The following is a 15,577-nucleotide window of genomic DNA, read 5'->3' on the forward strand; positions in this document are numbered from 1 at the left end:
GGCTATTTGGAGTAAGGATGCTATAAATATTCTGGTAAAGTCTTTTGGTGGACATGTTTTCATTTCTCTCAGTAAATATGTAGGAGGAATTATTGGGTTGTAGGGTAGATGTATGTTTAACTTTTAATAAACTGCAAAACACTTCTACAAAGTGGTATGCCATTTTACACTCCCATGTACACAACTATGTGAGCCTTGCAGTTGTTCCATATCACCAGCAACAATGTCACCATTTGGTCTTATTTTTTGGTCTTTTTTTCTTTTAGCGATTCTGGTAGATATCACATTATGATTTTTGTTTACATTTCCCTGATGATAATAGATATTGAGCGCCTTGTCAGGTGGTTTTTTTGTCACTTATCTTCGCTTGTAACGTACTAAGTCCTTTTATGGTTGTTTCGTAGGAGTTCCCATTACATCTGCACCCCCCCACACACACCCCACTAACAGATTCAAGTTCTATAGGAACCTGCAACTGTTCCTCAAGGACTGAGAAACCTTTTGCCATCTGAATAAATGTGGTCTAAATTATCAAAACTGCTATGAAACATGCCTTTCTGATGTTTTTTTTCCCTGTTTTCAAACATGCTATATGGTTACAGTGTTATTTTCCTTTAGTGAGGTGAGAAATAGTCCTAATAGCCAGGCACGTATACAGAACTACTGTTATTTGAGATATCCTTCCAATGCCCACAGGCTCTACACAGCAATACGCCCTGCCTCTTCCTTCCACAGCTTTGACAAACAAATTAGCAGCAGGGACCTGTCCCACACAAGGCAGTGAGTCACTTTTAAAATTCCATGCCCAACAGAATTTATTAGTGAGCCTTTTTCCGGAAGTGTTTCTCTTTTACTCATAAAGAAATGTCTTCACCTACTTAAAGAAAATTAAGTTCTCTATTCTGAAAGGCTCTTTTTTTCCATGTGATAACAGAAACTAAAAACCTAAAGCGTTTGCAAATATGAGAATCCACGTGCTACTTGAAACGGAACCCGAGCCCAGAGGCCACTGATAGGACTGTGTAGGGGGGGTCCAAAGGTGTATAATGGGTCATACTCCTAGGGGTTCAAACTGGCATATTGACTTCATCCACTCCTTAGAAATTCAGCTCTGAATCTGGGATTACTGTCTAAAACTTTGGGTCTTTAATACATGATACTATTTGGTGGAATTTACAATGATTTGACTCTTCATAAATATAAATACATTCAATGTGTATCATAACATTAACTAGAAAGAAAAGTCTGACTGATTATTCATCAAGATACTCTGTAAAACGGTACGAATGAATAGGTGCATATATAACCACTCAATCGTTAGTGTATTACCACGTGGACAGGACTTTTCTAGCTACTGGAGCACTGAATACTTGGAAGTGACCAAAGCTCACCTATATTTCCTTGGGAAATACCAGCATCCTATGAAATCAGCTAACTGCCATAAAATGCTGGCCTATAGTTCACTATGAGACCAGGATATTGCCCTCTTTCCACAGAAATGCAAGTTCTATGAGTTGGCATCACTGATGGACTGACTGAAGGACTTGCATATTTCAGTGCAAGTCAGAACTGGCACATTATACAGCTGAAACAGGCAGCCTGGCTTAGGAGAAAGAACATGTGTACTTTCCAGAGACAGCACGATACAATAACCTGGCCTTCATGCCTTAGTTTCTTCATCTATGACATGGGGCTTCCTCTTCCCCTTGTTGGTCAAGGATTGTATCAGATACACCAATGTCTGCGACTGGCCCCAAATAGGCCCTCTCTTCCCCACACCCCCACACTGGCATCTGGGGACCCTACCACAGCCAAAAGTCTTCGTCCACCTGCCTAAATGGGGTCTAAATGAATGACTGGTGAGCTGCAAAATTAACATTAAATATCCAGGGATCCTTCACAGCAAAATGTGAGATCCTATCTTCAGGATTAGAGAACTTCTGAAAGGAGACACAGAAACCTAAGTTTTGACCTGATGAGCGTAGGAACAATAACTTGTCCAAGTTACAAAGCCATGAGAGAAAGTGTACTATGTTTTGATGGGGCGTGGAGCAAATCTGAAACTCATATATTGTTTCAGATGTCTTTAGCACACCTAAATTGCTAAAAGGCTGTGAACATAAACAAGTATTCCATTGAGTCTGCTACGTTCTCAGAACTATTCTGTTCGGTATGTTTAAAGATAAGGCCTCTAGGCACTTTTGAGAGATGTTTTCCATTTTCCATTTATTTAGGGCTAAAAAAATTCTTTGAAAAGAAACAAAATACATTTTTTAAAGATTTCCCCAAATGTCCTTGAGGCTTTCTTTCATCTTTCTAAGGTGAATGAGAAATGAATGGAAAAGGGCTACGATGGGAGTCCCTCAGGTAAGCAATTTTGGACAACAAATACCCAGTGTGAGATAAGCATATACAATCACATTTCTTTTCTCATTCACCCTCGGTTCATAACATTAGTGGGATGCTAATAAAAAAACATGGGGAGAAAAATGTTGGGGGCAGGTCGTATCAGTGGGATACTAATCTTTTCATTCTCACAAGCCTGTAAAAACCAGCAAGAGTTCCCTCACTCAAGTCCGGTGATCTCCAGCAGCCATCTTGCCCTCTCTAAACTTCTGCCAGTTAACTCATGACACTAACCATCTGCAGGGGACTTAACTGCCGTTGTTTGTAAAGTATGAAAATTTTTCAAATATTAACATATATCCTAGTAAAGAGAATCATATAATAAAACAGAACTTAGTTATTTCCTCTTAATTCCAATGGAAAAGGGGCTTTTTTTGCTTTTAGTTTCTGTCCAACAAAATAATTTTTTGCTAACATGGTATTTTTCTAACTTGTTCTCTTTAGCTAACCAGACAAAAAGATTCATCTCTGAATATTGTAGGACCTGGCTTCTGAATAACATATGAGGGTACTTCGGGCAGGGTGATTTCTCACTGCAGTTTGAAAAGAGAACATGGTGGCCCCCACAGGGTGTGGCTTATATGTGTATACATGAGGTAACATGTCCAAAGGGCTTTGTAAGCAGTACGGCAATCTCTAGATGTGATCTCTAAATACTATTCCACATTAAAGTAACCCAGGCTCCTTGGGAAAATGGCTGATTCCATGTCGGGAATAAGAAATATATAACATGAGGCTGAATCCTGTTGTACCAGAAAGAAAGGAAAAAAACGAATATAAACTCCTAGGATCATGTCAATAGGACTTAGGCTCCAAGATGAAGAGCTTCTCTGACAAAGATGGGATGATTTGTGCATCAGTAAGAATAATGTGGATTAAAGCATATAAATTCATTATTTCATAATGACACTAAAACAATCAACACATTCCAGTCTATGAGAAATTCTACTGGACAAAAAATCTGTTTAACACATTAAAATCAATGGAAGGAAAAAGGAGAGAAGAGGAACTTACGATTTAAAAGAAATTTAAAATATATGAGTCAATCCTAATCCTAATACCTAATAATTATTTATTCTAATAAATTTAAAATATATGAGTCAATCCAAATAATACTTGGTCCATATTTGGATTCTGATTTGAACAAACCCCCACTGTTAAAAGATTTTATGAGCTAGTTAGGGAAGTTGGATTACTGACTGGATATTTGATCATATTAAGGAATTATGATGAAGATTTTAGAGGTGATCATGGCATTGTGGTTTTGTTTTTATAGTAGTCCCCTTTTAAAGGTGCATAATGAATTATATACAAAATAATATGTCTGGGATTTGCTTCAAAACTGTTCTGGGGCAGAGATTTGGATGAAACAAAAATGGCCATAAGTTGGTAATTATTGTTTCTGGGTAATAATTGTGGATTTATTATACCATTCTTTTTATTAGAGAAAATGTTAATATTTGAAAATTTTCGGATTGTGCTGTCTCTGGAAAGTACACATGTTCTTTCTCCTAAGCCAGGCTGCCTGTTTCAGCTGTATAATGTGCCAGTTCTGACTTGCACTGAAATATGCAAGTCCTTCAGTCAGTCCATCAGTGATGCCAACTCATAGAACTTGCATTTCTGTGGAAAGAGGGCAATATCCTGGTCTCATAGTGAACTATAGGCCAGCATTTTATGGCAGTTAGCTGATTTCATAGGATGCTGGTATTTCCCAAGGAAATATAGGTGAGCTTTGGTCACTTCCAAGTATTCAGTGCTCCAGTAGCTAGAAAAGTCCTGTCCACGTGGTAATACACTAACGATTGAGTGGTTATATATGCACCTATTCATTCGTACCGTTTTACAGAGTATCTTGATGAATAATCAGTCAGACTCTTCTTTCTAGTTAATGTTATGATACACATTGGATGTATTTATATTTATGAAGAGTCAAATCATTGTAAATTCCGTCAAATAGTATCATGTATTAAAGACCCAAAGTTTTAGACGGTAATCCCAGATTCAGAGCTGAATTTCTAAGGAGTGGATGAAGTCAATATGCCAGTTTGAACCCCTAGGAGTACGACCCATTATACACCTTCGGAGCCCCCTACACAGTCCTATCAGTGGCCTCTGGGCTCGGTTCCGTTTCAAGTAGCAGGTGGTATTTTACATTAAGCCATCTACATTCTTATATTTGCAAATGCTTTAGGTTTGCAGTTTTTTTTCAGATGCAGTGTCTGCAATTTCAGTACCTGATAACTGGTAGATGTTATTGTTACTTAGCAAAAGAAAAACCTTATTTAAGCTTTAGCTATTTTGTACATGCAAGTCATTTGTGCTTCTTCTTTTCAGAATAATTAAACAAGAATTCATTGATGAATAATTAAACAAGAATTCATTGATGAACAGCTGACAGAATAAAAAGAGGCACCTGTAGCAATATTTAAAATACGTAAAACATTTAGATATTGTTATATTAGAAATACACGGTTCCATTTGTTGAGGGCCTCAGTTGTCCCAGGGTCTGCTGGGCCCTTATCAGGAATCCCCACAGTCACTGGTCAGCAGAACTGGAGGGAGCTGGGGCTTTGATTGGTCATCCAGCTTGTAGGCATGAGGGAGGGGATTCGACCTCAGCCTTCCTTTAGTCCAGAGCCTTGATCGCTGCTCTCCCCGTTCCTATAGCTGTGTAACAGAGTGTTGTCTTCTCGCACTAACCTGTTTTTACTTCTCTCTGTAGTATATGTTCCATATACTCTATCTCCAACTTCCCAGTCTTTCCATAGCAATTAGAGTTCACCTTTCTGCACCTTTCCTAATATCACCTTATTTCTCCTGGCTTCTCATGGAGCTTAGATGTTGGGTGTAAACTTCACACTTTGAACACTGAGAGCCCTTGATCGCTGCATGCCCTTCGCCAGTCCCAAACCCTAAGCTGTTCTTGACGTAGAGAAACTCTATGAGCAGTTCCGTATAAAAGAGTCCCTCTTTGCTTTTTGTGTGGCTTAAAGTGAAAAAGCTGAGGCTTGTGGTAAAAAAATCACATAACATCGTCCTCTTCGGTGTGTCTCTGCTGGCAGTACACGCATTTATTCCTTTTTTCATTTTGTCATTTTAAATCCTTATAAACCCGTCCTTATCCCGCCTTTAAAATAAGTAGATTAATTGCAGTGTTATGATCCCTGTTTATTTCCTGCAGCTCCAAACAGGCTTAAGAAATAAATGGTGTTTATTTAAAAATGGATATATTAGCGTGTTTGCCTTTGAAGATTTGCATGTTTTTAAAAATATTACATTTTTCAAAGTAATGCTTAAGTAGTAATGGCTAAGCACAATAACCATCTGGTTACAATTTGATCCCTTTCTCACCAGTCTTTAACTGTTACTTGATCATTCCAAGTCATAGCCTTTTTTTCTGAACTAACTGAACTGTACCAGTGTAATTCCTCCTGCTTTCGAAACTTACGGACAAAAATTCCTTTCTGAGATATCAGGCCAGTCCCGTCTATCCTGTTGGTTCTCCTCATTTGCCAGAAGCTTTCTCTTCTAGCCAAAGAATTATTTTCTCCTTGTGAGAAGGGCTTTAATTTGCCATTCTGTCTCTTCTCTCTCCTTCATCCATCTAATCCAGAAGAAGTAATCTACTTTCTTCTTTAAAAATAGGGTGCAAGTATCATTCCAACTGCTACTAAATCTGGCTTCAAACTGGAATAGTGTGGATTCTTTCTTCAACTGAAGTTACTATAGCAATTATCTCTCACCATAATTAGATGGAAGGGAGCTTTTATGATGAAATGAACGCTAGGCTCAGAAACAAAGACCTGACTGCAACCCCAGCCTTGTTTTATGAGCGTTTAGCAAGGAGAAAAAGTTCCTTGACTTCTCTATACTCAGTTCTGCATTTACAATTTGAGGACAATTACCCTGTTTCCCCGAAAATAAGACCTAGCCGGACCGTCAGCTCTAATGTGTCTTTTGGAGCAAAAATTAATATAAGACCTGGAATTATATTATATTATATTATATTATATTATATTATATTATATTATATTATATTACATTATATTATGTAAGACCCGGTTTTATATTAAAATAAGACCAGGTCTTATACTAATTTTTGCTCCAAAAGATGTGTTAGAGCTGATGGTCTGGCTAAGTCTTATTTTCGGGAAAGCACAGTATGAAAAAATGCATCGTACAGCTACATGACAATAGACCCAAGTAATAATTATGTTAGGGTATTATAGCATTAGTTTCTTTTTTTTCTTGTCTCCCCAAATCTTTTACAAGGTAATATTACTTTTAAGATTAAAATTAGAGTTTCAGTCTAATATATTCAGTTTGAAAAAAATACTACTTATTGAGTGCCTATTATGTGTCTGGAGGATTTGCTGTGGCATTTTGGGTTTTAAAAAACGCCAGAATCTTTCCTGATTATTTACACCAGGGCAATGAAAAAGCAAAAGAATTATGCTTAGTGGACTATTTAGAAGTACTTCATGCTCAACCTAAGATTTAAGGTGCTGTTGTGTGTAACCTAAGCGTTTAATGCTAGGCTGTCATCCCAACCCATGTTAAATATAAATGGTATTCTGTCTCACTATAGCCATCTGCTTCAGGACTCGTTCCAAAATTAACTTCCTGGCTTAGTCAGGGTCATCCCACTGAGGAAAATGGGACCTCAGTGATATGCTGACCAGACAACATCAATGTGAGCAAGACTTTAAATAATGCATCTCAGAGCTACCTCTAGAGGTAACTGGATTGAAGTAAGCTAAACAATATCATTTGCCAAGTATTACAGCATGATTTTTAGTTGAAATTTTTATGGAAATAGTTATAGATTTGCTTGTAGTTGTGAGAAATAATATAGAAGATCCCTTGTACACTTTGCCCAGTTTCCCCCAGTGGTAACATTTTGCAGAACTGTAGTTTTTGTTTCTTTGCCAGCTTTTATTTCTTTGCCAGCTTTTGGTGCCATCATGGTAGCCTTATTTTGAAGTCAGATTTGTGACAATTTTCTTTACCAGAATTAATCACTAATTTTGCTACAGAGACATACGGGGTAACTACCTACGTTTACAAAAGAAAACCACATCATGATATATAAGAAGCTGTCTCCACATCCCCGCCCACACACAAAAATGTATTCACTTAAAGCATTACAGAATAACTCTACACCATAGGTCAGTTTGAGATATTTGGCCCCTTCGCTCTCTAGGTAACTAATAAACAGGACCCAGCTCTCCTTTTATAGATGTTGGGGCTGACCTCCTTTATCAATATCAGGAAATAGGGCTGGATATAATTTGTTTCTTTCTGGGCCAATGTCTTTAGTTTGTACTGGTTTAGAAATGAAATCACTGGATTGGGAGTTAGAAGGCCTATATTTGAGCCTTTCTTCTCCTTAGCTGTGTCACTGTAAATAAGTCAGTTACTTTCTCCAAGTTTGCTCAGCTGCTATGTAAAATGGTTGGACTAAACCAATAGCTCTCACACTCCAGTGTGCATTAGAATCACCTAGAGGACTTCTTACGACACCAATTGCTGCACTCCACCCCTAGCGTTTCTGAATAAGCAGGTCCATAGCAGGGCACAAGAATTTGCCTAACAAATTACCCAGTGATGCCAGTGAAATGGGATGAAATGTCATTGAAAACCACTAGGCTACATTACACAAAAGTGTGCTTTGGGCCCAACAGTCCACCCCGTCCCCCCAAAAGACCTCAAATTTGTTTTCTGGTTGAATAAGTTATACATTTGTCCTTTTTTCTTTTTTTAAGTGATTCAGAGCTATAGTGGACTATAATGCAGCCGATAAAAATATCGTAGAACATGCATTGTCATGGGAAGATAACTGCAATATATTATTAGGTTGACAAGAAGCTATATACTACAAAATTTTCAGTTACATAGAAATTTTAGTTATCCGTAGAAAATAAAAATCTATAAAGATATATCCAAAATGTTAATAGTTGTTATCACAGATTAATGGAGTTGCAAAATTTTTATTTATTGTGCTTTTCTGTGTTTTCTAATTTTGTCTATAATTAGAATATTAATGAATCAGTTACTAAAACAAAAAATGCAATAAGCAATACAAATCTTGATTTCTCTAAGTTTTAATAATTACGGTAAAGAACTTATTGAATACCAAGCAACAGAAGTAAGGCTGTTCAGGTATAAGGTAAAATTGTCTGGGACAGTTTACAAAGGCAGCTGTAACCCTCCTTAGCCCTTTCCCTGAAAAGTGTGGTCGATCGCCTTTGCTCTTCTTCCTGCTTCACAGAGTTTTTCACTCAGGCAATAAATAGTCCTGGCTCCTGGACCATTATTATAGCATCGCGTTACTGTTTTCATGGCACTTTCCCACTGTTAACTAAGTAGGATCCACAGCCATAACCTCACGAGCTAGTCCCTCCTCCATCCTTGACAGTGAAGCAGAAAGTCCTTTTATCTGAATGAAGCAAGTTTCTTCCTTGGTTATGTCTCTGTTAGAAGAATTAATATTTACAACTAAAATAGAAATTTAAAAATATCACTGAACTAAATCTGTTTAGATGACAGCTATTTATTCCCCATGTGGGTTCATGTCTTCTCCTGGAATTTCTACTTGCACTGATATCCCAAATATATCATGCTTCTCAACATTAAGAAAGGTAGATGAAAGCGAGCATAGCTTCCATGAAACTTTATTTGTTAAAATAATGTTGCTGCTAAATATTTCAATTAATTAATACTGTAGTTCTTCATTTCTGTACTCTAGTAACTATTTCTGAATAAACTTGTTTGGTCAGAGGCATGTTGCCATTAAAGCAGCACAGTGGTGATTTTCAAAACACCACTGTCGTGCAGAGCTGCAGTGGTACCACTGCTTCCCTTCTGCTGAATTCCCTTCTGCAGATATTCCATAGGAATGAAAAATAAAAAAGGACATTTTGATTTACGAGTGATAGGGTATTTATTGTGGGGCACTGTTTTATAGTATGCATTTTAATATCCACTCATATTGGTATCATAAAATTATTTCCTTTAACAAATAGGTTTTGTGCTACAGGCAATATATTTTTATGCAACACCTAAAGAATACTGTCATACAAACATATGCCCCATGGGTGTGTGATCATTAGCAAAGTTACTGGAGTTCCTTTATGTAACTAGGAGTTTCGTTGGTCGCCTCAGAACTGCTTGTTCACTGGTTTTACAGCAGTACCGTCCAAGGCCAACGTTACTTTCCATAATCCATTTATTCTGAAAGAAGTGATGAGAAGCTTATGTGTAGAACTTACTCGCTTTGTTGAAGAATAGTTTCAAGACCCAGTAACTGTTCCTTTTGCCCGTGTTCTCAGCTCCATCTAGAGATGAAGAGGCATCAGTCCTCTTCTCTTTCTCTCACACACACACCTCTCTTCTGGTACTTCACACACGGCTGGCTTTTGACCTAGATGTCCACCAGCTCTGTTTAACTTGACTGGTTCCCAGGTAAATGAAAATAAACAGGCTTTTTATTTATATGTAAATTATCATGGAGCACCCATGGCTTAGAGAAAACACAAGGTAAAGGTTTAAATTAATTTACAGACAGCTATCTTCCCTTTTCCCTACTTTCTAAAGGCTGTTAGAGAATTTGTACAGAAACTCTAGAGTTGGAAGGGTGTATTGATGTTCCCTTAGTCTAGTGTTTCTGTCCACAGTTAAGTATACACATAATTGCTGTCATTTTAGAGTGATAGAAACTTCTTCCTCACTGTGTTGCTTCTCTCATCTTCTGTTCCATGCTTCCTGCTTGCTAATTCATTTAGCAAGCCAGCGTCTTTTAGCGGGGGTGGGGGGAGTATATGCCACTCTGTGCCATCAAGTTTTATTTCCTCTCCTTGCCAACGCAATGTTCATAATTAGAGTAATAATTACCTTTTCAGGGTACTGCCTCAGACATCTCATTTCCTTTTGTAACTCAAGAACAGCAGGCATGACGCATGGCCTTAAACTTTTGGCATCTTATTAGAATCATCTTATGACTTGACTGTCTCCCCACTTGCCTTCTTTGCGTACTCTGTGACTGGACAATCACTGGCATATAGAAGATGCTTAATGATTTAATGAAGCCAGCTTGCCATTCCAGAGAGAGGAATATTGTATACTATTTATGCAATTCCGACAGTTAAATCTAGGTGTCATCAACATGGGCCTAATCAATGCTAAGTTAGTGAGTTAGTAAAAATTATTTAATCCCAGTGTTATTTAAGATGGCAAATATATTTGATAAATGCTTGAAAAAGTAGTTTTATTTTTAAATGTATATCTATATTACATTTTCATATCTAGATTACAAAATGTCTATTTTGTTTTGTAAATTTAGTTTAATTCTTGAATCTGGAGTTTATAATATAAAGTATAAACTCTTTTCTATGCCATAAAAGCATTCTAACTTTGAACATGAGCCATACCTAGACAAAAATGCATATCTGAGGCATAGTTTTATATACTTTTTTTTTTTTAAGTCTACAATACCCTTCAAAAGGATTCTTTGTGTATGGCTATGCTACTTATTCTAAAGAGTTTTTTCTAAAGTCTGCAATTATGAAACTCACATTTTCCAGTATTTTACAGTTTTATCTGTCTTGTTTAGCATATCCTGAAGCAGTTATGTAGCTTTTTTTAATATGCTAATTTTATCTTGTGCAGCCTGCCTTGACAGCATACCTTTTTATTGATTGAAATTCCAAATCTATGTTGAGGACTAGAATTTAATAATATAAATGTGTTAACTAAAATAAAAGAACATTAAAAAGTCTTTAACATTATTATGCAAATGTATTGAAGCATTATGAACTTAACATTTGGTCTGGTATTACATCAGCCTGGCCCTGTTTATTGTGGTTTAAGAAGACTGTATTTAGATGCTGACTCAAAACAGACATTATTTTTAGATGTCTCCACTCTTTCTCCCCCTTTCTATTCCCAAGTGTCCAAATTCAGGTGCACAGAACACAGAGGGTCACACCTTACAGCCCACATGAAAGAGTCCTGTCTTCCCTAGTGTTTAATAATTATTTATACTTTTGTAACTGTATATTTCAGTAATGTAACAATGGAGCCTGAAGCTGTAGCTATACTCATATACTCTGAAAAGCTTTAAAACTTTTACTTTTGGGAATAAAACTAAAAAGATGAAATACAGAGATATTTTTCAGTGTAGTGGAACAAAATAAAATTATCCTCTCTTAAAATAAATGGCAGTTAGGGAAAGCAATTTTTCCTGTCATGGGTAAAAGCTAGGGAACACAAAATCATCATTTAAAATGTTAACTCAGTGTTTTAAATAAAAAGCTAAAATGCATTGTACATTATCTGTTCTCAGAGATGATTGCAGATTCGTGTTATTAAGTCCTGCAAAAAAATACATAATGTACTTGGCAGATGGAATTATAAAAACTAGAGATGAAAAAAGACATATTGGGTCAAGTTTTAAAGTTTTCTGTTTTGAGGGGCCTCCATTTTGTGTTAATTAATTTAATCAGCTCAGCCTCTTATTTGTTCTCCATCTTGAGTCCATATTCACAGGCATGCAAAAGAACATAAATCTTTGATATTTGAAGCAGTTATGAAGATTAAAAGTCCCGAAACCTCTGCAGTTTTATCTCATTAACCTGTAAAGTTCTGGTGGGAAAATCATGGATTAGGAATCAAAGTTTCATCCTAAGCCCACCATTGACACTTCATAGTTTTTTATCCTGAGCAAGTCACTTAATTTTTCCAAGCTTCTGTTTCTTCATTTGTAAAACAAAATTTCAAATGCCTGCTTTATCTAAACCACAGAACTATGCTGAGGATGAAACGAGTCAACATAGGCTTTATACACTATCAGTGTTTCACAGGTTCTGGGCAGGTCCAGTTGCAATTCCCATATTGCAGATGAGGAAAGGATGAGAGGGGCTAACAAGCTTGTTGTTGAAGGAAATCTAAAGTCCTATGTCAAAATTCGTTTTTCAGCGTTGGCACTATTGAAATTTGGAGGCTGATAATTCTTTGGGGGTTGGGGGGAGGGGTTGTCCTGTGCATTATTGGATGTTTAGCAGCATCCTAGCCTCTATCCCCTAGGTGGCAATAACATCTCCCACGTTGTGGTGACCAGAATTATCTCCAGACTTTGCCAAATGTCACCTGGCAGACAAAATCGCCCCAAGTTGAGAACCAGTAGTCTGCATGATTCCAGCACTAAAGTTCTTCACCACTTTATGATAACATTTATCGGTATCATTGTTATTCTGAGTAGAATATCCTGGGATACTCCATAACGTAGCAATTTTCAAAATGAAAAAAGAGATAACTGATATTCATCTGTCGTCTTTCTCGTTCTGGATATTAGCAGGGACACTGTCTTCTTTGGAAGGTCCCTGTGAACTTCTTGTAGAGGCTGTCACTTGACAGGGACACTGTTGACAGTGGGCCAGAAGTCAGACTCAACAGCCTCTAAATTCCCTTCCCCTGTAAGTCTATAGTCATTCCTGAATGGCCCACCTGGTCTCTCTTGAACAGCCCCTTCTCATCTAAAATGTTTATAGGCTCCTGATATCTGTTAACCGTCTCAGAGGCCAGGGAGAGAAATATGTATTTTCATAACCATTATCTCATTCAGTCTTCACAACAAGCCCTTGAGGTCTGTATCAGTTCTCCGTGTTTCCATTTTGTTTAGGCATCTTAACCTTTCTTCCTTGCCTGCTCCTTCAGCTTTGGTGTTCTCATTGCAGAACTTGATATGGAAACTCAGCAGGGACTTGATGTGGAAACTCAGCAGGTGCCTGTCTCACCAGCACTGTATGAAGAGTAACGTCCTTCTGAATTACTCAACATAAAGCAGATGCTTTCTGGCCTGTAGGACTCTGCCTTTTTCCTGTCCCCACAACAGGCTTCCAAAAATACATGCCTCCTTTGGCTGCATTCGGGGACTTAAGAACAAACTGTCCAAGAGTAGAATGCTTTTACTTCGGTTGCTCATGCTTTCTCCCAAAAAAGGCATAGGACCTTCCTCACCCTCCCACACTTCCCCATCGTTATCTCTAATCTACATCCCGCGCTCTTCCTGATATTGGCACAGTCCCCAATTATCACCTCTCAGCTAAAGCTTTCTTAACATTTATGATTGACTTTATTATGCTTGTCTCTCTGTTGTTTAAAAGTGTTGGCAAATTAGATGCATTTGATCTGGGCCTTATTAAATAGTCTGAAAATGTTTTGTACCTAGGCCTGTATGAATTAAAATTTTTTAAGACACTGAGTTTTAAGATTAATTGCTGCTGACAAGCACAATAAATATAATTGAGTGTGATTAAAAGCATTAGCATGACCTGAGGAGAGGCTAGTATAATTACCAACAGTGATAAAGAACTGTAATTGCCCACGAATCTTTAGAACACAGAACTCTGCTTACAGAAGGTCCAAGCAGTTGTTGGAACCAATGGGAAAGAGAACAATTACTTCCCAGCAACACAACTTAGTGTCAATTAAAACTTTTATTTATTTATTTTCTTTAAAGTGCGTGTGAATCATTTTAATTACTCTATGGTTTCTTGAAAAAGGGCTAATTGGCTTCTGCCATAAAATGGCAGGGTCTGGCCAGACTAAGTCATTTTTTCTTTTTAGATCAGGGTGCTTTCTTATCATTTTTTTTTTTTTTTTTTAAGATTTTGGGAAGGGGAACAGGACTTTATTGGGGAACAGTGTGTACCTCCAGGACTTTTTTTCCAAGTCAAGTTGTTGTCCTTTCAATCTCAGTTGTGGAGGGTGCAGCTCAGCTCCAGGTCCAGTTGCAGTTGCTAGTTGCAGGGGGCACAGCCCACCATCCCTTGTGGAAGTCGAACCGGCAACCTTGTGGTTGAGAGGACATGCTCCAACCAACTGAGCCATCCGGGAGCTCAGTGGCAGCTCAGCTCAAGGTGCCATGTTCAATTTTAGTTGCAGGGGGCGCTGCCCACCATCCCTTGCAGGAGTCCAGGAATTGAACTGACAACCTTGTGGTTGAGAGCCGCGCTCCAACCAACAACTGAGCCATCTGGGAGGCAGCTCAGCTCAAGGTGCCGTGTTCAATTTTAGTTGCAGGGGGCGCTGCCCACCATCCCTTGCAGGACTCGAGGAATTGAACTGGCAACCTTGTGGTTGAGAGCCCATTGGCCCATGTGGGAATCGAACCGGCAGCCTTCGGAGTTAGGAGCATGGAGCTCTAACCGCCTGAGCCACCGGGCCGGCCCCGCGTGCGTTCTTATTGACCAGACTTACTGGATTCTGATTTGACATGCATTCAGCCATTTCATCCGGTTATATAAGTAAAGAACTGTGGGTTTCTCTTCCTTTCGCAGGTGGCCTTTTTGAAGATGTAACTGTGGGAGCCGAAGCATTCCTCTCCACAGCATGGAGCTCACTGGCGGTTGGCAGTTGGCCCAGTGGGCAGTGATTATAGAGACTAGGACCAGAGCTACAGAATGAGAGCCCTGCATTGAAGTTTTGAGTTACTTGTTTGCACATATTCTCTAAGAGAAGAGTTAATTCTGTGAAGGGTGTGAAGACAGTCACAGTAGTAACTTCAGGTAGGTATAGAAATTACGTCTCTATTTCCCACAGAGAGGAATATTCACATATGATGTGCTGTGTCAACACCACCTGGAAGGATGTTAGCTAGTGGAGACCCATCTGTCCTGTGTGGAATGAAGTGAGGGATTTCTACTGATGGAAGTGAATGGTAACCGCTATAAATCCTAGGAAATAAACTTTCAAAGGACTTCTCAGGTTCATTTAAAACAAATTTTAAAACAGAAAATAGAGAATTTTGTATACCTTATTCAGGGGAGAGGCTCAGGAAATAAATGTTTGTTGAACAAGTGATTTATCCAATTAAAGGTTTTCCCATGTATGTAAACCTGCATGTATTCTTTTTGTTCTTTATTTTCTTTACCAAATACTATGGTAAATCAATCAATATACCTCACTGGAGTCCTGTTACAGAGTTGTCATAATCCTTGTATGCAAAACAGGTGGTGAGGAAACCATGGAACGAGAATGATAGAGCGAGAGGGAATCCTACAGAGCACAGGCCAGCTCCTGATTTTACAGAACGGTCTGAGACTTACTTGCCTGTAATCACAGTAGAAGCAAAGCTGGGACTGGAGCCAGGAAGATCCTCCTTTCCCAC

At 38.2% G+C, this 15,577-nt stretch overlaps 1 protein-coding gene across 2 annotated transcripts in view; it reads left to right on the forward strand.

The window, feature by feature from the left end:
- The window catches only part of UBE3D (ubiquitin protein ligase E3D), a 131,523-nt gene extending 116,219 nt beyond the window's left edge, over positions 1 to 15,304 (forward strand). For both annotated transcript variants that reach the window (XM_074333243.2, XM_019729555.3), the window contains one exon: positions 14,748 to 15,304. In XM_074333243.2, the coding sequence (XP_074189344.2) occupies positions 14,748 to 14,760 (13 nt within the window). In that variant the 3' untranslated portion in view covers positions 14,761 to 15,304. The remainder of the gene's footprint in view (positions 1 to 14,747) is intronic.
- Positions 15,305 to 15,577: the final 273 nt, after the last annotated feature.

Source organism: Rhinolophus sinicus, chromosome 2 (genome assembly GCF_057876585.1).
Source record: "Rhinolophus sinicus isolate RSI-liver-muscle chromosome 2, RSI-T2T, whole genome shotgun sequence".
Taxonomy (NCBI): domain Eukaryota; kingdom Metazoa; phylum Chordata; class Mammalia; order Chiroptera; family Rhinolophidae; genus Rhinolophus; species Rhinolophus sinicus.